Source organism: Triturus cristatus, chromosome 5_1 (assembly GCF_964204655.1).
Source record: "Triturus cristatus chromosome 5_1, aTriCri1.1, whole genome shotgun sequence".
Classification (NCBI taxonomy): domain Eukaryota; kingdom Metazoa; phylum Chordata; class Amphibia; order Caudata; family Salamandridae; genus Triturus; species Triturus cristatus.
The window spans coordinates 804,688,846-804,710,106 of NC_140587.1; the positions used below are offsets into that span (position 1 = coordinate 804,688,846).

The 21,261-nt window shown below is 44.0% G+C and overlaps 1 protein-coding gene across 2 annotated transcripts in view; it reads right to left on the reverse strand.

Moving 5' to 3' along the window:
- The window catches only part of LPIN2 (lipin 2), a 560,786-nt gene that overhangs the window by 142,783 nt on the left and 396,742 nt on the right, over positions 1-21,261 (reverse strand). For both annotated transcript variants that reach the window (XM_085605827.1, XM_085605826.1), the window contains exon 15: positions 9,912-10,060. In XM_085605827.1, the coding sequence (XP_085461953.1) occupies positions 9,912-10,060 (149 nt within the window). The remainder of the gene's footprint in view (positions 1-9,911; positions 10,061-21,261) is intronic.

Genomic DNA, 21,261 nt, shown 5'->3' on the forward strand with positions numbered 1-21,261 from the left:
TTTTGTTTATATTAACACACCAAACCTAAGTCTGTCTTCCTTTTCCATACCCTAATGATATCACGTGCTATACAAGGTTCTTCCTATTTAAGGAAGTGATGTATTTTCATTAGTTGTCATGTGATCAAGGCTCAGGGAGAGCCGAAACGTTATGACGACATCGAGCAGTTGAGCAAATAAAACTCTTTGCACTACAGAAGGTGGTCCGTGTTTGTGTTGTTGCGCGGGGGCCACGAGGAGGCTGCCCTGCCAGGGATGCAACTGAACTAATTATATATATATATATATATATATATATATATATATATATATATATATATATATATATATATATATATATATATATATATATATATATCTCAACTGAACAATGCTAAACATACTTGTGTCAGCACTGATTTCCACTACTAATAATAGTTACTGCTACTAAGGAACACGTTTCCTTAGGAAATGCTAAAGGCTCTATGGTCACCATTTCTTGAATGTGGACCGGGAGTACTCTCATTCGAGGATATCAAAGGACACTTCAGTGTTACTCTAAGTAATATTAGACACCAAATTTATGTGATATTTAGACATGAAGAACCTCACTCAATAGCGATACGGTCAAGGAGAGACTCATTTTTAAAAGCACTGCGAGTAAAGTCGAACTGCTAATGGATGTAGGAGGGATCCTTTTTTCTGTAAACATTTTCATTTGTATATACCCAGATGTGCATGGCAAGATTTTTGTTGTGGAATTGCCCATTGTGCATCAGCTGCGATCAGAAGTGGTGAAAGACGTACATATGTTCTCCACATGTGCTGAAATAACAAAATTGACAGGGGGATTTCTGAGATTGATAGGGCAGTTAAAAGTAGCTTAGTGCAACAGATTAAGCTAATTCTGTTTGGATTTATCTCAGATACGCAGAGACTCCATTTCACTTTTGTCTTATGTGTAACACCACAAAGTAAACTGCACTTAGACAGCACAGCACCACAAAATCTTGCAGGGACCAGAAGGAAAAGTCACTTAAATAGATAATCTTTCAGGGTTTCATTATAGGTGACCAGGGAAGTTAGGCTGTGAATATTCAGAAGGAGGAATTTCCAAACTTGTGACAAAGCACAAACCTGTCACCATTGGTCTTGCATCAGACTGTTGGAACTGTCAACATAATCACCTATTCCTCTGACTGCATGGTTCAGTGCAGCTGAAGAGACTATTTTGCCCTCAATGTGCTGCGACACCTGATTGTGACGTTTCTCGAATCTCAACAACCATTTCAAATTAAACTCTGCACTTCATTGCCAGCCACTGAAGTTCGCAAGCTTTAATCTATAAAATCAAGTGGTGAAATGTTCTGTACCAATTGCAGCCGTCATACTTTAAAGGCAGACAGAAACTGCAATGTGACCTGCCAAACTCAAGTCTCCAACAGATAAAAGGCCCCACAATCAATAAATGCATATCAAATTCAGTGACAAGCAGCACAAAGCAAATTGGATGAATCATGAAGAAAGCTCCTTGGAAAGCAGCACTTATTTGGGAACGAAGGCTTAGGTCCAGGTTCCAGAGGTCACCCATATATTTTTACTTTGAGTACACAGCCTCTTTCCCCCTCTCTTCCTTCTTTGATTGTCACCACAATCTTGTGCCTCCTTGTGACATCTTTGGAGATAACTCCCCGGTGCTAGATCCCTCTTGGGTTTGAGATCAAGCTGGCTTCCCTCCCCCACCCTTTCGATCTTAAACAGCAGGACAGTGCCACCAATTATGGTTGTGAATCAGACTCCTACAGTGCGCCATGTTGCGGGAGTAGAGAAGTGAAGTGGTGACTGTCTACTCCTGTGCCCCATCTCTGCTTCTGCGGTGTGTCCCTACTGCAAAGTAGTGTTCTGAGTAAACTGAGCAGTGTGTCCGCCCCGTGGGGCCCCACTTGTACTACCCTTAGTATTTCCATATACCACCAGTCTCCTTACTCCTCTTACAGACTGATGCTTGTTATGCCTCAGAATGGGCCGCACAAGAGCTCAGACTGTGAAGCATCCTGGCCTCACCTGTTCTCAGTCTACCCTGGAGTGCTCCTAGGCAATAGCGCCTGTGGACTGTATATCCCCTACACTAGCTGCCCCTCCTTTGGAAAAACTTGATGTTATATTGTAGGAGATCCGAGACCCTAGAATGGCTATTGAACAAAGACTTGGCGCAATTACTACTGATCTACTTAAAGATGATAATCGTAAATTGGATGAGATGGTCAAGTCCAATGAACTGAGCCTCTCCTCACAAACGCCCTGATAGACAGAACAGTCCTCTATTGTTGCCCAACTTAGTAGGCAAGTTGCTTTGCTTCATGAATGGGCAGAGAACGCTGAGGGTGTGAGCACGTCAAAATAATGTTTGAATTACAAGTATGCTGGAAGGAGTAGAGGGTCTCAATGCCACCCAGTACATGGAGGACTGGCTGTGGAGTGCGGTGGCACGAGCTGGCTTGTCCAACACGGTCAAGAAGGCACACAGAGTCCCAGTGAGATGACCAGACCCGGATGGGTCGCCAGGCCCAGTTGTGGCATGTATACTGGATTTCAAGGATCGGGATGTGATCCTCCGGTGCACCAGGGAGAATGCGCCCATCACAATGGACAAAATGCGGATCTTGTTGTTCCCGGATGACACGCTCGCAGTTTAGCGACCGCGATCCTCCTACCAAGCTGTCAAGCAACTGTTGTGCACAGTGGGTTTGACGTTATTACCTCATATTCCCTGCCAAGCTTAAGGTGCTACATGATCAGTGTGCTATCTTTTTTGTTATACCAGAGGCACTGCATTGGATTGGGTGGAGTAGCATTTTCCTAATTCCCGTAGATCAGATGCCCCTGGGCAATTGGTGCATAAGGCTCAGCTGTCAACTCGGAAGCGACACAGAGATCCTGGTCCCCTTGATTTGTCCTGCATGCCTCCCTATCCGCAGCAGGCCTCGGAAGGCCAGAGGGCTAAACTTGTATCTGCGACTTCTCTCCGGGACAAGCATCCACAAACTAGTTCCAGTTTATCTCCTGGCAGCGTCTCGGACTCCTGTGGCAGTATGGCACTTTTCACTTAAGTCACGACACAAACTGCCAATTAAATCCTTGGATGACTTTTGTAAGCATCGATGACGGGTGGAGGGGTACACTGCTCCGTTCTATGGCACAGATTATGTGATACCTTCTCTGAAGTTGCAGCCATGGGCAGTGGGGAGGACCCCATTGGGTGGGCACAATGTTATTCCTACTGACACGGACAGGGTATGGAACTACAATGCCTACCAGGGGACTCTGGTGGGATCTGTTAGATCCCGCTATGGCTGTCGCTATATCAGTTTCCTCTACTGTGTAAAATTTGAGTTTTCACTCTATTGTGATGTTCTGGATTTCGGGGGTCTGGGTGGGTACTTTTGCCTAGATGGTGCTCTCTGTGATGTTCTGGATTTCGGGGGTCTGGGTGGGTACTTTTGCCTAGATGGTGCTCTCTTTAAACCATTGGCTATATGGCTGGCTCACCGCTACGCACCCCAGAAGTGAATGCACATTTTGTTATTCTGTTCTAATGCTTTTCTTACAGTTATAGCCGAACAATCTTCACTGGACCTTGTATTCAGAGTTTGTTCTAGGTTACAGGCCATCGTCACATGTTATACGCGCATTTGGTACTATGGTGCGCTGGGTGGGGTGTGGTTCTACCCATCTAATTGTTCCTTATAATGCTGGCTACTGACATAACTAGATAACGTGTAACTTCCGGGCCTGGGATCAGAACAGAAGAAATATAGAATACTAGCACAACTGCACCGTCGTAAGGCGCATATATTTTATTTGAGAAAAACTCATCTTACTACCCCTGAGGCCCTTAAAATGTGCAAAAAATGGAGGGGTCAGTTGTTTCATACCTCTTATTCTGCCTTTGCGATGGGGCAATGGGTGCGGCAATTTGGTTGCGAGCAGGGGTCCCTTTCGCTGTTTTAGACAATAGAATTGATGTATATGGTTGTTATGTTCTCATTAGAGGCATCTTGATATGGCACAGTGCTTGGTAGTAATTATGCACCCAATTTGGAGCAGGATGCTTTTTTGGCACACTAATCAAAGGTCCTCACAGATTGGGCACATTATCCCTGGGTCATAGGAGTGGATTTTAATGCGGTCTTAGAAATCAATTTGAATTGCCCACAACCTCCTCTCCTGGGTGCGGGCTCAACCTGACAAGCCAGGGCTTTGCAGCAATGGGTTCAGGGGTGGACCCTGTCCGATATTTGGCGCAATCATAATAATGGTATGCTTGAATACTCATTCTATTTGCTCCCACATAAATTGCATGCACGCCTTGAAAGGGTCATTTGCACCACTTCTCTCCAGGCAAACGTTACTCATGTGACATACCTCTGTAAGACTATCGGATCATAATCCCCTAGTGCTCACATTATCATGGGGTCAGGTGCTGGCTCCCGTCCCTGCTTGGCACAAGCAGTCCCAGTTTTTGGAGGATGCAATGTTTCAAGATACCATGGCTAACATGATCGATACCTAATTTGCTGAGAATACGAACACTGCCTCCTCACCGTTAGTGGAATAGGAGACCTTTAAGGCCGTAATCATGGGGGTATCCATTAACGCTGTGGTGGGAGCTCGCAAAACAGTCCTTCGTGACCTCACTACCGTCTCAGCCTGAGTCCATAAGAAAAGTCTGCAGTGGGGAATGAGGGCAATGAACCGCAGTTGCAGGAAGCAAGAAAGAATTATGCTGAGCTCCTGGAGGGCATGCGCATTATTGATTATAGGGCCTATATGTAGGGGACTCAGACAGAGGCTGACAAATGCAGTTCATTACTACCATGCATGATTCGACCGCTGCCATCACCCACACCGATCCTATCGATATTTATGCCTCAACATGATCATGTGACTACAGAAATGGATATTAATGTAGAGTTTCAGGACTTTTAGACCTACAGTCTCCCCGCCGATCAGAATGGTTTCACTCAATATACGCCGCTCTTACCAGATATCATGGATACGGCCCGTGGTAAATACCCAATGGCTGGTTGCTTCTCATTAGATCTACGGCAGGCCTTCAAAACTCTTATCTGGGACTTAATGTTTGCTGCCTTAACAAGTTTTAGTATTCACCCCACCTATCTGAGGTGGATTAAATTACTGTACACTCATCCCACTGCACGGGATAGGACAGGGCCACATAGCTCCTCCCCATATCCAGTGTTCCGTGACACTGGACAGGGTTGCCCACTTTCCCCGCTGCTATTTGTTCTGGCACCGGAAGACGCAGACACTTCACTCGTCCTCATGCCGTTTTCCCCCGTGATTGGCTCACCCTGCATTGAATTTCCCCCGCCTGGTGGCTTAATCTCAAATAATACCGGCTGGTAGCCTGTTACAGCCCGGATCCCTACAGCCAGCTATCCCTTTCCCAGATCTTCACTTCCAGGATCTCGTGGACCCCTCCAGCGATTGGCTCTCTCCACATCCGGATGCCTCACCACGGCGGGCCTTGCTCTTAATCAGGATCGCTAATTGCTTCCTCTGCCCTTGATTGTCTCCTCGGGTGGGACCATTTAACGTTCCCTCACCTTCTGGACCTCCCTGGCCACCAGGTGTTCCGCATTCTGCACTACTTCAAAATCAAGTGACCCTCTGTCCTGATGACCTGAAATTGATCAGGTTGAAACGTCGTCGACTACCCAGCACAAACCTTTGGCGCTGTTGTGGTCAAATTAATTAACTCAATTGACATATACTGACCTTGTACATATTCTGCATTATTGACCTTGTTATTATTTGTCCTATTGCGCAGTTCACGCTGTTTTTCACCCTTGTGTCACTGCGCCTTCCACTGTCACTTGCATGTTCAGTGCACACCTGTTTGGTACAGTCACTGTTTATTTAATTATATGGTAGTGCTGATATAACTGCTCATATAAAATAACCTTGTTCCTTATACCAATCCTGTTGAGGTCTCCCTTTGTTCCCTCCCTTGTGTTTTTGCTACTACCTTAAAATTGCCTTTTTCTAATGATTTCCAGTTGAGACACTGTTCCTTTGATACACAATTTCACCCGGTCTCACCTGGGTTAATGGGTTTACTCCTGTCATTTTTGCCTGGAGTCCCTGGCACAGCGGCTTAGACAGGATGCATAGGGACGGGGGATCCGCAGGGTACCGGGATGCATGCTTTATCATTATATGCAGATGATATGGTACTGTTTGTACGGGATCGCTGTGCGGATCTGGCTGGGATCTCTCGGCTGCTTTCCTCATTTGGCAAATTAATTCGACCTCTTTGACTTAACTCTGATAAATCCTATGCTTTTTCTTCTGCAGACACTTACGATGAGCCTGCCTTTTCTTTTTGGGATGTCAATATTCAAATGGCACACCAGAAATTCTGTTATTTATGCATACAAATATACCATGAAGCATAGGATTTGTTGGATGGGAATCACTCCAAAACAATCACGTCCCTCAAATTGGCTTTATGGGGTCTCCCCACGTCTTAGGTTACCCTGACAGTGATTAATTTATGTCTCTGGGAGCAGGGAGTAGTAATAGCAATTTGTGTGCTCCTCGAAAACGGCACCCTCATGACTCCTCATGATTTTGTCGGTACTCATGGTCTGCTAGAAACACTTTTTTTTTTAAACACACACCAGCATTATTCGTTATGTTCACATTAGGGGCTGTGCGGTTCTGAACCGGATACACACAAAAACACTGCAGTCAAGAAAAGATCCCCTTTAGGTGGGCTTAGTACAGCAGAAGATAAACATACATCACAACCAATGTATCACCAGAACATAACACCACCACCAACAAAGGCTAAGTGTATACAAATATAAAAAATATATAAAAACGTATAGGTATATCCAACCTCACATTGAAAGACATTCCTAAATATCATTTGGTCTATACCGGTCACGATATCAGGATATATCTGTGTAAAGGCATACTGTAGATTGTGGTGACATTGGTTATTGTTTATTTTTTATTGTACTAGCTTGTGTATAACAACTATATGCTGAACAAATGATCTGTATCTAATGTAAATGCCTTTTGGATGATTAGAAACTATCTTTCTTGCAGATTCTCCCTATGATTAATTGTGTACAATAATTGTATGTTTTGATCTATTTTTAACAGTGTGTGATGATTTATTGCTCGTGACCATCTGTTTGGTAATTTTTAAATATTTTTTTTGTTATATATTTGTATACACTTAGCCTTTGTTGGTGGTGGTGTTATGTACTGGTGATACATTGGTTGTGATGTATGTTTATGTTCTACTGTACTCAGCCCACCCAAAGGGGATCTTTTCTTGACTACGGTCTATTCTGTGCCCTACTCCTTTGGTGGTTAAGGGGCCCCTCTCATTGTTTATGTATAATGTATTATATTACACACAAAAACATACAAGCAATACATGTTATGGATTATGGCAACCACCTGACTCGCTGATTATATTATGGTCTGCGTGCACACCTGATGGTTTCCCTGGCTCCCCAGCGGACCAAGTGGGCGGAGGACTTCACACGAGGTCTCCATGATAAAGAACAAGCCTTCCTTATTGAATGCCCCAGTTTAATCTTCCACAACTCCCACTTTAAGTTCATAAAGTGTTCTATCTTACACAGGGGCCTACCTCTCGCCACAGAGACTACACTCTATGTTCCCCACTGTGTCCTCTACCTGCCCCAGTTGCAGATCTGCTGCATATGTTATGGGCCTGTCCCTTGTTATCTTATTAGGCGGCTTTCCAAATCACTTTGTCAGAGTTGACGGAGTTGCACCACTGACACAGTGGAACAATGCATTCTAGGATTATATCCTAGGCCTAAGGGTTCCAGAGTGGCACGCGTTCTGCTGATTTAACGATTTTATTGGCAAAACGCCTCCTCACAAGATGCTGGGAATACCCAGTGGCACCCCCTTGTCCCCCCACGGTTGAGGAAGTCCTGATGTTAGGAGAGGCCGAAAGTGGTGCCTTGTGGAGGGAGGAGTACTGGGGTTTGCAGAAGAGGCCCAAAGCTATGAAATGAGATGCACTACTTGAATTTTTCAAGGCTCGGGAGATTGCCGATTGCTAGCCTTGCACAGAGAGGGCTTTATTCATTGTATGTTCCGTCCTCCATGGTCTGGTAAACTGCTCTGCTCTAGGCTGGGATATCCCTATTCTACCCTGTTACATTTCCAAAGTAAGCCTTACGGCTTGACATGTTACGCATGATACTTTAAGCTATTGATGCCCATTCTCAGTGGATTAGAGGGTCCCTTTGATAATGTCCCCAAGAGGATAACTCGGTCCAGTTGTGCTGTGTCTGTGTACATATGAATATTGTAATGCAGAAGGGAAGGGGTATGGGGGTGAATGCATAGGACTACAGATTAATCTGATTGTAATCCTATAGACCATGTGTATGGCAGAGTAGGTTTCCACAACATTCTTGATACCTGTATTGTGTAATTACCGAACATGTTCATTTTCCTAGTACGAAGATTGGTAATTCTTTATTTCACCATACAGTGGCACGTCTGTATGTAAAAATTCAATAAAGTTTGTGTTTAAAAAAAACAAAAGACTTAAGCACAAAGAACGCCAAATAGCCAAAAAAGGGCTCAGCACTGGGGTGAAAAAGACTCAGCATTTAAGGGGTTAAATATACCCCAGTCCCAGATCTAAAAAGCAAGTTAAGTTAAATCTTAGCATATGGCATTGTGTTTTCAAACACTTACTTTGCATATGCTTGGTTTCTGGGGCTTATTTATTTTATAAAGAGCTATTGCAAGTTAGTGCTATCACACAGGAGAACAGCAAAAAGTATTGCATAAACAAAAAACAGCTTATAGTTATCATCCAGCACAGATAAGGAGTTCTCACTCCTAGAGCCCACTATAACAGTGATGTGACCCTTGTGTTTTGATCAGAAAAACCAGAGCATTCACACTGCACACAGACTTGCTTGTGAATACTTGTGTGCATTTTGTGATACAACTCATGTACTAATTGCTCGCATTCAAAAATCTATATTAGCATGAGGCTGAAAACACAGCGGCTTGATTAATATTAACGTGACAGGAAGAATCTTAAAACCCCTGCTAATGGCTGTGAACGTAGGAAAGGAGGCCTGCAAGTGTCAGTAGACCGTTGCTCCTGTGCTTGCCTTATCTACCTGGAAGCTTTATTTTAAAAAGATGCTTGTGTTTCTTAAAGGGACAGTTTCTACTTTAAAAATGTTTCACAGTAGGGAGTCACTAGTGGTGGGGGGGGGGGGGGGGGCGAGCTGAAGATATTGGGCATGGAGTAGCCCACTGGATCAGTCTGCTCCCTCACAAGCCCACCAACAACGATCACTAAAGGTAAAGCTGTCTCATAGGAAGTACTTCCACGTTGTAAATCAGTTACTTTACCAGCTTGGGTGTCGGCAAATGTCGAATGGCTTGCGACTACAATTCGGTTTCAAAACATTGATACATACATTACAAACTCGTAAATAGGAGGGGTGCGCCGCTTTAACACCCCCAATTATTTGCAATTTGAAAAGAATTACCAGAGCCTTTTTTCGATTTGGAAAGACTGGTCTCACAAAATGGCTTTTATACATTGTACAAGGGTATTTTGTAGTCACAAGACCTGTGATTATGCAAATTGTAGGCTTTTAGACAGCACAATACCCATGTACATCTGGCCTGTAGAAAGTTTATTGCAATGCAGAACAAGAGAAACAATACTCGGGGTAGAACGCACACACAGGAGACCCATATTTCTGGAATTTCTTTCATGTTGTTAAATTCATGGGGTGTTATGTAAGATCACCTTCACAATGACTAGACAGTGGAGGGGTGATATTCGACAACACACAATACTTTGTATCACTCACTTGGTTATTGTTCCATCAATATCTGAAATAATGACTTTGTCATGCCAGTTCCACAAGTAGATGGTCCCCATGCAACGGGAAGTTCCCTGATACTGGGTGGTAATACTGAACACAACATCATTTGGACCATCTCTCAGTTTTAGCTTTTCCTACAAAGAACAAAAGAAACAAACATCACTATAAGTTCAATTAAATATGAACTGTCCTTCAGAAGTGGTTAGTACATTCAAACACTGGTTTATGTTGAATGGTACAAAATATCACAAGAAGCCTTTTTATCTTTCTGGCTATAGGAAGCTGTTTACTTGATAGGTTTACATTTGTTTTACCATGCATTCTACAGGCAGAGCACAAAAAGAATTTCAAATAAATAGTCTGCTGTATCACCGCCAAATTTCAGCAATGTTAATCATCCATTAAGATCGGTAATTAATATGGGCTTTTAGAATATGCTGCTTTCGTGTAAGCAAATCATCTTAATTGCAAGTGACGGTCCAAGTGAAGTTGCCTGCAGGGAAGTAATTGTCTAAACACCTGTCTTTCTAAGGCTGACAACATGATGGGAAATAAAAAGTTAAGCTAGTTCTTAGCAGACCAGTAGACCAACTCATCATTGGCTGTCTTGCTCCACAGGTAGCATTCTTTAACTGCCCTGCGGTGATGGGCTCTAGCAGTTGGTGGAATAGGTTAACTAAAATGCTATTTGTGATAAATCAAGGCTAAACAATTTGTAGCCCGACTGGCTTAAAAAATGAATTTGCTTATATATAAATATATTGAAGAAAATCAATCATTATGTTTAATGTTAATACAAACCTTAACATTTACAGGGTTTCTGGTCAGCTTGTTTTTAGGTCTCGGCTGCGAAGGCTGCGCTTGCGCAGTCTCGCTCCGAGATTTAATGACTCTGAGAAGAGGGGCTTGCACCCGCCCCTCTTCTCCCCTGTTCTCCATTGGCTGGCCTAGTAAATGCTGGCCAGCCATTGGAGAAGAGGTCCCGTCACTCCAATCATGCCCCGTCCTTTTCGGATCGGGGGGCGTGTTTTTTAAAGAAAGTCTCATTCTCTCCTCCAGCCAATGGCTGGAGGAGAGAAAAGACAAACACGCCCCCGAATCCGAAAACGACGCTGCGTTTCTCCGAGGCATATTTGCTCTGCCTCGGAGAAAGGCGGCGGTGTTCCTGGCGTCCTCTCCCCCTGCTGTTGGCTCCACACATGAAAATAGATTAATTACGCAAATCTTACCTGCACTCAAACGCGCGCTTGCAACTCCGAGGAGGTTCATTTTGCCCAGGTAAGTGAAGCGCACGCCACGGACTGCTTTCTACGAATTGGCCAGCACCCTGAAATGGAAACCATTTCAAGCTCAACACGTAAGCCTGGGCGGAATGAAAATCCACATCTGCGGATTCATCAGAAACTTTCCCATGTAAATAACTGATGTTACTATGACCCAGTATGACCCAGTATGTGGTACTCAACTAACCAACTTCGAAAGGCTAGAATGCTCATTTTGTCTTGCTGGGATTCGAACCTGTGACCCACAGATCACTGCATTCAATTGCTAGTGCCCATTGTTGAGATCACTTGTTGAGATCACTTGAGCCATCCAGGAAGCACTGACGAAAATCTTTGCTTTTGAAGCAGGCAATTAGTTACCAACCAACCAATTCCTAGGCAAATCCAGTCAATAACAAAGGCTAGTAACTGGCCCCAATCATCGACAGTTAGCGTTCGTCTGTAACAGACAGACCTGCAGTACTTCTGGAACACAAGCCAATAATGAGTTTCACAGAATCATTATGGGAACATTTGAGACTCCAACTTAAGGAAAGCCCGTAAATCATTCTCCCGGGGGAGCAACAACCCTCCCGGGGGAGCAACAACCCTCTTTCCAGCTAAACTTATCTTCAGACCTGTGAGCAGGATGCGTGCAACAGGACAGGGCTGGTCACGTCATGCTGGCTACCGTGGTCATCTCGGCCTCAAAAATGGACTTTTTAACGGCAATTTATTTTACTATTAATGGTTTATGGTTAGTGACAGCTTCACGTTCCCGTGTTTTTCTACGTGTACAGTGAGGGTGTCCCTTGTTTGTAAGCACGCCTTCCGTCTTCCGGTGTCAGTGAGTGACATGGCGTCAGACTGGAATGTAAGCAGGCAGGCCTCTTCATGTTGACAAGGACCGCTCGCATTGCCATTACCGTGCCGGCCAAAGTAATTGCCCTTCTATGTGCGACAGGGAAAAGCGCCAGGCATTTCTAATCTTTCTAAAAAAAATAAAAAAACAAGGAATGTTCTAACAGTTTGTGGCTCAATGACGCATTTTAGCAAGACCAAGTTCACAAGGGCCCACTCTACAAAGAGCCATATATTTCAGCCTGGCAGGAGTTGTGTGTGTTAAAGTGTTTGCATATGTCCCCTTTGGCCTGCAGCAACAGGGGGCACTTTTACAACTTGTTATGCCTGAGAAGGTATGCATAAAACGTGCAGACAAGCCCCCTCCAGCCCCGCGCCATACTGAAGACATTACAGCGTTGTTGCGTCTTTGGCCCAAACACAAACAGAATTCGCACGTTTGAAGTTCCCGTCCCAAACAATATATATCGAGCTGGAGTCTCACTTCCTTCTAGGGGTTCTGCCTCCCAAGTGCGTGTGGTGTTTAAAAAAATCATTAAATTATTTCATTGAAGCACAAACTTCAGCCAAAGCAAAGCGTCTGCTGTATATATGTCACCAACCCCGCCGTCTGAGTGTCAGGCAGAGTGAGCTGAAACCACGAAAAACAAGAGCATGGCTGCATATTGTACAGATCATACCGAACATACAGGCGCAGGCATGAACCGGGACATGCGTGTGTTTTACACACGCACTCAAGTACCTCTGACGTGATGAACATGACTACATATGACACGGATCCCTGGTGTGGAAGCGATCACTTATGGGTATTGATATTACACACCTCAGAACCGCTCACCCTACAACACGTGCAGAAGAAACAGGGGCCTAGCTGCATATGACATCCACCAAACAGTACTGTGTAATGGTAAACAGGATAATGGCTCCACACGTAGACAGAGCAGACACATGACTCAGGATGCGCACAGTGAAGAACAGGGGCACATCCGAGTAAAACACAGGAAGTCCCTGTGCTTTTTAGGGTTACTGGATGACTCTGTCCTACGGGGCATTGCTTTTCGAGTCCTGCGCGTTCCTTATGCAAATTGTTGCCTTTGGCTGTACTATTCAAATGTCTTTAATTGGGCGGAAAATAAACGACAGCTCCCATAATGCACCGATCTGCTCAAATTATGGCCCGAAGAGGAAACAAGGTGTCCCGGTGACATGGGATTCTCTAGTAACAACACCAGGGGTGCACATTCCATAGGCGCACCAGGATCTATTTCCCCACACCAAGAGGGCGGCAGGCATATTGAACAGGGTCACCCCATTATGGCCCCTTTCTTCCACCTAGAAGCCTCGCCAAATTGTTTAGGCGGCTGGCTAACCCCTTCTAAAAATGCATGTAACATTAACTTTATGCAACGAAAAAATATACCGACTGTACTCACCTCCTGCAGCCGGAGGCAGTCAGGAACCCCTTGGCAAGCTGTCGGCTCTGACTGCCTGCTTAGTTGGGGGGTTGCTTTTCAGAGCCGTGCCCCTCCCACCCGGTGTACTTTCAACTAATGGGACACAGGAGGCTTCGGGGAGGGCAGGACCATTCATGGCGCTTGGTCTGGTATGTGAGCTGTGGACACACGCGCGCGAGGCAGGCCAGCAAGGGCCGGGGAGGTGGGTTAAACACCGCACACCATTATTGAACACGTGCTAAGGATCGCATTCGGCGTCACCGACCTGAGGCGTTTACTAAAACGAATTAATTCACCCATTCATAGCCCAATTAAAGAAAAATGTAACGTGCGGCAACATTTATTTAGTCATATAGACATTACCCAAAGGTTCGAGCGCTTTATGATGAAACAGAGATCGTTAGACCACCTTTTTGACCTGTCACTGGGCAGGGAATACTCCTGAAGTACACGACAAAATAAACAACTCAGCCAAAGACTCTCCACTAAACATCCGCAGACTGTTCCTATTAGTATATAGGGCTGCACCGAAGCACCGTGAGTCCTAAAAATCCCTAATAATGCAATTGGAACTGTTTACATGCACTCTGTGTTTGTCGGTGGCTTTGTGTGTGTGGCTCTGTGTGTGGGTGCAAATGCAATAGGTCTCGCATTTGAGATACATTAAGCTATTGACACTGTAAATAACAATGGCGTTTCTTTAAATGTTTTAAAAATAAAAACATAAACAAAATTAATGTCATGAGCAGTGCCAATAGCTCTAACTTTAACAATGCCGAGACCATTGCATTGTAAATGCTTGTTACTTTTATGACCAAACTGGACCATTCCCAACCATCACATAGGCAATGTAAGGACTTAGTGAACTGGAGCCAAAAGCAGCCACTGAATAAAAGTCATGATTCTGTAATCAAGAGCTCCTCAGTACAAGGAACTAGGCTAGTTTGTTGCAATAATTTGGAGGTTCATAATAGATCAATGAAGATAACCGTTTCCTACAGAGATTTCCCAAAAAGGAGAAAAGGTTTAGAGGTTTCAAATTTTCTGGATGTTAATGATGGCACCTCATACCTGCCACTATAAATGGTGCATGTGTGTTTGTGGTTATGCCATATGCAATTAAAGTTTCAGCCGGTGCTCAAGTTTACTTTAAATGATCTTGCACATGGTTGTAACATTTTTCTGAGTCTAAATCTCTGCATTAAAGTCCTTGATAATTACCTACAAATGTCTAATCCTGCTGAAGACAGAGTGAAGCTTTTGGGAGACCCATTACAATAAACTTATTCTTTACATACATCAGATAGAGCGATCTAGACATATGCTTCTGGGTTTACACAGACAGCATAATAAAAACATTTAGTTCTAGAACAATTGTTGCAACAGTATTTTGGCACAGATGCCCTAAAAACATATTCCATTAATAGGGAGCTTATCAACACGTTTCAAGAGAGACTCAGCTCAACAATATGCCTTATTTTATGGTTTAACTCCGTTTTATTGATTTTTCAAGAAAAAACATCAGTAATACAAAACTTTCCCCCTACATCCATTGGCCAGTGGGGTAAATATCCAAGGATTAAGACACAATGAGGGAAGGGGAGGGATCATAAGAGGATCTGGCAGGTTAGGACAGGATTTAAAGGTAGTGTAGTCGACGGCTCTCAGCGACAAATGTTACGAAGTAGTTTAGTCGTTCACAATGAAAAAACAGTCAGGGGTTGGTTAAAACTCTTCCACTAGAAAAGTCTTTCCCCGGAGTAAAGCGGAGCACAAGTAGATATGTTGAGCAGGAGAGCTCCCTAAATTCCTGTGAGAGGAAGCGTATGTAGGGCCTCCAAGTTTTATCAAATTGTGGCAATTTTGTTCAGTCACAGCAGTAAGTTTCTATATGCCCAGAAGACTCCACAATTTGTGAAGCCAGTCCAATTTTGATGGGACAGCGTCTATTCCACACCTAGCTAATTGCGTTTGTTTTGACGCACAAAGTGCAAGTGTGATGGCTTTGCCCTTTGGTGAGGTCAGAGGATTTGTGAGTGCATTAGGGAGTCCCAATAAGATGTAGCTAAGAAAGCGCGGAATATCCGTGTCATACATCTGGTTAATATCTGCTAGGACCTCTGACAGTTTAAGGCAGCGCCAAAGGATATGCGTAAATGTTCCAGGGTTACCACAATGCAGCCAACATCTATTGTCCCCTCTCGGCTTCCACTTAGCCAGTCTCTCCAGTGTATAGTACCAACAATGCATAATTTTCAAGGATGTCTCTTTGCCTGTGCTACTACAGGTGGAAGAGCATGTGTGGCGGAGGATATCCACCCACTCCGTGGAAGTGAAGGAGCGTTCACCCATAGTCTTATTTTAGAAAGATATTGCAAGTCAACAAGGAGTCTTGTGACCATATAGCAGAATGAAGCAGAAGGCCACAAGAATGAGTATGCAAATATACCTGATCAGCTCATCCATAGTACATTGCTGATGGCCTGTAGGTACTTAGAGGCAAAGATTGGCATTTTTGTAAATGCTGCTGGGCTCCCCACCTGCAAAAGGAGTTGACATGCCTGCTTAGCTGAAGAGGGGTCCATGTACCTTACACAGTTATGTTGCTAAGATATGGACTCCATCTTATGAGCGATGCGTCGTGGAAATTGGTCCCTAGCGGAATAGGGTCAAAAGAAAGGACTGCCTAATAGCAGGTTGTTGATGTTCCACCAATGCAAAGTGTAGAGTTCTTGAGTTTTTAAACACTAGATTCTCTAAATGATCCTCAACTTAAGTCCATTGAATGGCAAGGCATTGTTGTAGGGGGAGCATCTCTAATTTGGTCTGCAGGACAATTGTTATGCATGATGCCATCATCCCGAGAATTTATTACACTTCTTACTGGCGAGTACACTAAAAAAAAAACCAGAAGCTGCTGGAATACCATCACCATCTACTAGTTAGTGTAAGCCTTCCATGTGGCAGCATTTAGAATGTATCCTAAGAACAGTGAGACTTGCAGAGGTTGTAGACGAGATTTCCTAGACAATGCAAAAGACTGACTGCAGTCTGGGCGAGTGCCAGGCATTGGTTCCTGCTGCTGCTCTTCATCAGACTAGACAAGGTAAGACGTCGGGACGCTGCTCCATCAGATGTGGTTAGCTACAACAGCTAGACATTTAGCAAAGACCCATGGAACTGTTGCAATCCCAAAAGGCAGTACTGTGAACTGTTAGTATTTATCACTTACCACACACTGGAGGTATCATTGATAAGACTGGATGGATGGAGATGATGAAGCGGGCATTCTTGATGGGCTGTAATGTTCCTGTTAGGGGATTAGGAAGCACATGGAGTATATGCCCGTTACTCGATGGTGTAGGGGTACAGACTGTACGGCATTCTTTGAAGGGGGGTTTGAACTTCCTCTTTAAGAAGGGTAAGGTGCTGCTGGCTGAATACCCGTTGCACTGGAATGCTGAGGTGGAGGTGTGAAATTCAACAGTAGCTCTGTTGAACTACTGCAATTACCCATTGGTTTGAGGTGATTTCCACAGGTGGTGTGTGGAAATTCTGTATTCTGCCTCCCTCCCCCAACAGGTGTTATGTGATCTGGCAGGGGAAGTGGGAGTTGCTTGGGTGAGTCCATGCTTAGGGGCAGAGCTCCCTTTCCAGAGCCACTTCTACCCCTGCTATTTTAGACTCTATAGTTGCCGCCCCTTGAACATCCCCTGTTGTTCTGGGGGGTTGTGAAAGGCATGCTGTAGCTAAGTTTGTAGTTGAGTGCCTTGGCTGATCTTTACTACATTCATGGGTGTAATTTGCGAAAAGTAACGCTTGAGGTGTTGTCAGGTGGTGAATGTTTGGCTGAGTATTGCCCAAAGTCATGATCCTCAGAGGTATAAAAGGAGTGAACTGACCACTCTGGAGGAGGAGAAGCAGGTGATGATGGTGAGACTGGCTTAGGTGGTGGTGTGTGTGACTGCAGTAAAGGTGGTAGTGGAGGCAAAGGTAAAGCGGACAGCGATTGCTTTGGTGTACTAGGTAGAGGTAGAAAAGGGGTTATTTGGTCTTTGCGTTTCTTAGGCACGGGGTGCCAAGGCATGTCTTATTAGAGTTCCTCCTCGAATGTGAGCCTATTCTTCCTTGGAATAGGACGACGTTTGGAAACCGCCTGTTGCTGTGGAGGCTCGACGGAAATCATCCATGTGTCCGGGTGAATAAAAAGGCATTTTTGCCTGGGGTCGACTTCCTCCACTAGTCTTTTAAGAATCTGGACCTCTGAAGTTTTTGAGCAGGGCGCCAAAGTGCTCTACAACCTCAGCTTCGGCTCAGACCTTGGCTGCAGGCTATTAGGCTCCGAAGATGTAGGTTTGGGCCCTTTGGTCAAGAAGGCATCGAAGTAGGACGTACCAGGTGACTCGACTCCAAAACCTTCTCTAATCTCTGACCAAGGACCAATAGCAGCAGTAAGTGGACAGTGTTATTTTAACTCAGTTCGGGGCTCAATGCAAGACTCCTTCAGGACTACGCGAGTAGTGCCCTTCCCCACCATATCGCCGTTTTTTAGGGCCTCTCTTTACCCAGTATTTGAAATCATTACTCACAGACCTCAGCATCATCTTTGTATGTGGTCCTCCCAGCATAGACTCTAAAGGGTACTCTTGGTCCTCTTTGGAGACTCCTGATGACATGGTCTCAGGGCCGGGTATGCACTCGGCGACTGGTGCACCTGAAGAGCCCACAAACTCTTAAACATCGAGGGGATCCTGCTCCCCCTAGAGATCGGAGGTGCCAAACAATTCACACGGCCTCTCTCTGATACCTCTGTCTTTTTGTACCAGAAGGCGAGGCAGAAGCTACAGTTGGCCTCTGGGAGCTCCGGAGAGAGAGGCAGAGGTTACAGGCCTTGTACTGATCAGTCCACAAGTATTTTGCATTGCAATATGAGCAGAATGGAAAGGAAGTCCACTTCCTCTGCAGGCATTCTCCCCAGCAGAGTCCTTGGTAGCTGTGTTAAAACCACACTGAGTGCCATATATGGAACTAATCATGTGGATTGCAGCATATTTGATTGTAATTTTCCTCTGGAACCGACGTACCGAAGCAGGACCCGAAGTTACCGCAAGCAAACACGTAATTATCGGAGCTATAGTTTAACATGTCTGAACCATATTGTCGAAAAACAACAATCTAAAGGTAGAGCCGGTGCCCAATGAACTTTATGGGCTAAGGGAGATGACACACTACATCTTGTGAATCTAAGCTTCTTCATAGAAAAAACACCTGTACTGTCCAAACCCAACACTAGATACAGGAGTATGCAAAACATGAGTATCTACAGCCACACGTGCTATAAACATGCATTTACCTTTGTGAAGCAGTACAAAGCAAAAAAAGGAAAAAAAACTGAATTTAAGGAGTAACTGCACTTTAAATGTAGGCAGAAACACACCAGTGACTATGAAGGGAAATCTACGATTTGTGATATTTACACGATTTGCCTTGGGAGGTTTGGGGTATCCTAAACATGAATAAATCTATTAAACTCTAATAGGAAATGTATGATTTTGTAGATTTCTGCATAACAGCCTGAAAGTGTGTAAACGATGCCCCATGATTATTAGGTAATGATTACAAAGACAAAAATGCTTGTCTACCCTAACTGTTATGGATGTGAGTAAACGCAGTCTCTAAAACCGCATCCAGTGTCTTTAAGCGGGCCTACTTTAATCTTTAAAAGACCCAGATAGAATTTACGGCCCATATAGGTATCGTAATGTAAAAGCGATCTTAGCGCCTTAAAGATCAGACCGTTTTCTCGTCAAAGAACAGGAGATTCTCCCAGTGGTAGCTGGTGACTTTTTAAACTGGTGACCATAAATGTTGGAGCCAAGTTTCACAGAGTGAGAAACACTGACAAAAAGGGGTTCGAATGAATTTCTTCCCCAGACAAAATTTAGTACATCAGGAAAAATCGTGCATTTTACAGCATATTTTGATAAAGAATTTGGTTAGGCAATTCTGATGTGGTGCTCTGCCAGAAATAACTAATGGAAGGCAACAGTAACAAAACAAAAAAACATTATGATGAAAGAGATAATCATTAAATACCAATGTCCATTGTTCTTAAATCAATAAATATAATTGGAGCTCTAAATTCAGTTCTAATGAAATTCAACTACAGTGGACACTAGAAGTTTGTTGTTTTTAGCTCTCACCTACAGAGAACTTTTAGAGGTCTGTGTGAAAGACTTTTGTGGGCTATACCAACAATGTACAATGGAATATGTTCAAGCCCACTGCTTAACATTGGTTACATTTGTCAGTCCGCTTGCTACCTATTATTCTATTCCCCTGGAGCATAACTTTTTAAACATCCTTTTTAATGGATAACGTGTACCCTTCCACTTCTCACTTTTAGGGAAGCACTTTTTTTCTTTTTCAGTGAGCACTCCATGAAAGTGCATGTGTTTTCTTGCTCTCTCCCTTGTGTGCTAGTTTCCCCATCAGATTGCTCCCAATGTGCTCAGTTTTCCTCCCCATCCCTCCAAGCTTGTCTTCTACAGTATACAAAAGAGAAGACTTCAAGGGTTGGGTTTGTTTCCTCTCCTGCATTCCACATATTGCATGAAAGTACAGGCCTAGGTACAAACCAGCTTTTTATGCCAAGGGGGAGGAGGAGGGTTGCTGCACTTACTCAGCTGGGATTTGAGGCCAAAAGTGTATTTAACATGATTAAAACAAATGTCTCTTCTCCTGGAGCCCCATGAATCTGCTCCCTGGGCTACTGCAGAGGGCCAAATGGCTGAGCATTTGTTCTTTTTAAATTCTGTTCAGAGGTTGCTCAGTGAAATGTATTTTAAAATTACCCCATGTAATTTTTTTTGTCTGAAAGTATTATTGAATTCAATGTGTAATTTGGAGATACCTGAAGATTTGTATGTGCTTTTCCTTGAGTATTTTGATTTTCTTAACCTTTTTTTTTTTTAACACAAATCTTTAAAAACAAGCATAGGCAAAGCAAACAACATGGTAGTCACATTTGTAAGGTAAGACATATTTGAGTTGCCAATGGTTGTTTTATTTGACATCAGGCGGCATTGGCAATCAAACAACCAGTTTGGGGAAGAAAAGTGTTTTTTAATGTAGTAACCTTATAAGTGGGTCCCCAGAAAGCATCAACTTTTTTTTGCAAACCCTAGAAATTGCCAATTGTACAATCTTTATTCAATAATCATGGCTTTTCATGACAAGAAAGAACTGCTGTTTTTTGGATTCAATACACCTTTTCTAAATTGATGGATTCAACTAAGATCTGTGACTAGGGGTAAGTGTCTGAAAAGTTTCAGCGCTTCGTCCATCATCTCCTTGGGTTTGCTTTGTTTGCCCTAAGTTGGCAGGGTATGCCCAGATGTGGGTCCACTGCTCACTTTTCCACTGGATTCAAGCTACCCTGGCTGATATGGGGTATTAAAAGGAAACCGGTCCCAGGATGCTTGTTTCCGGTCCAGGGAAGACCTGGCTTGGCAGTTCGGGCTGGGATTTTCCCATGAGGAACAGGGTCAAGACTGATTTGCATATGGCTAAGTCTGAACTGGGGCTTCGCAACCATTCACTAAGGGTTGGAGGGGCAATGCTCTGCCACTTCCAAGCAATTTCTGATTTGGCAATCGGGTAGCCCAGTCCAACCAGTTAATGTACACTATGACCACCCTCCATAATAGTCCATAATCCTTAACCAGGTGACCTTAGGATCTAATAAAAAGGTGTGCC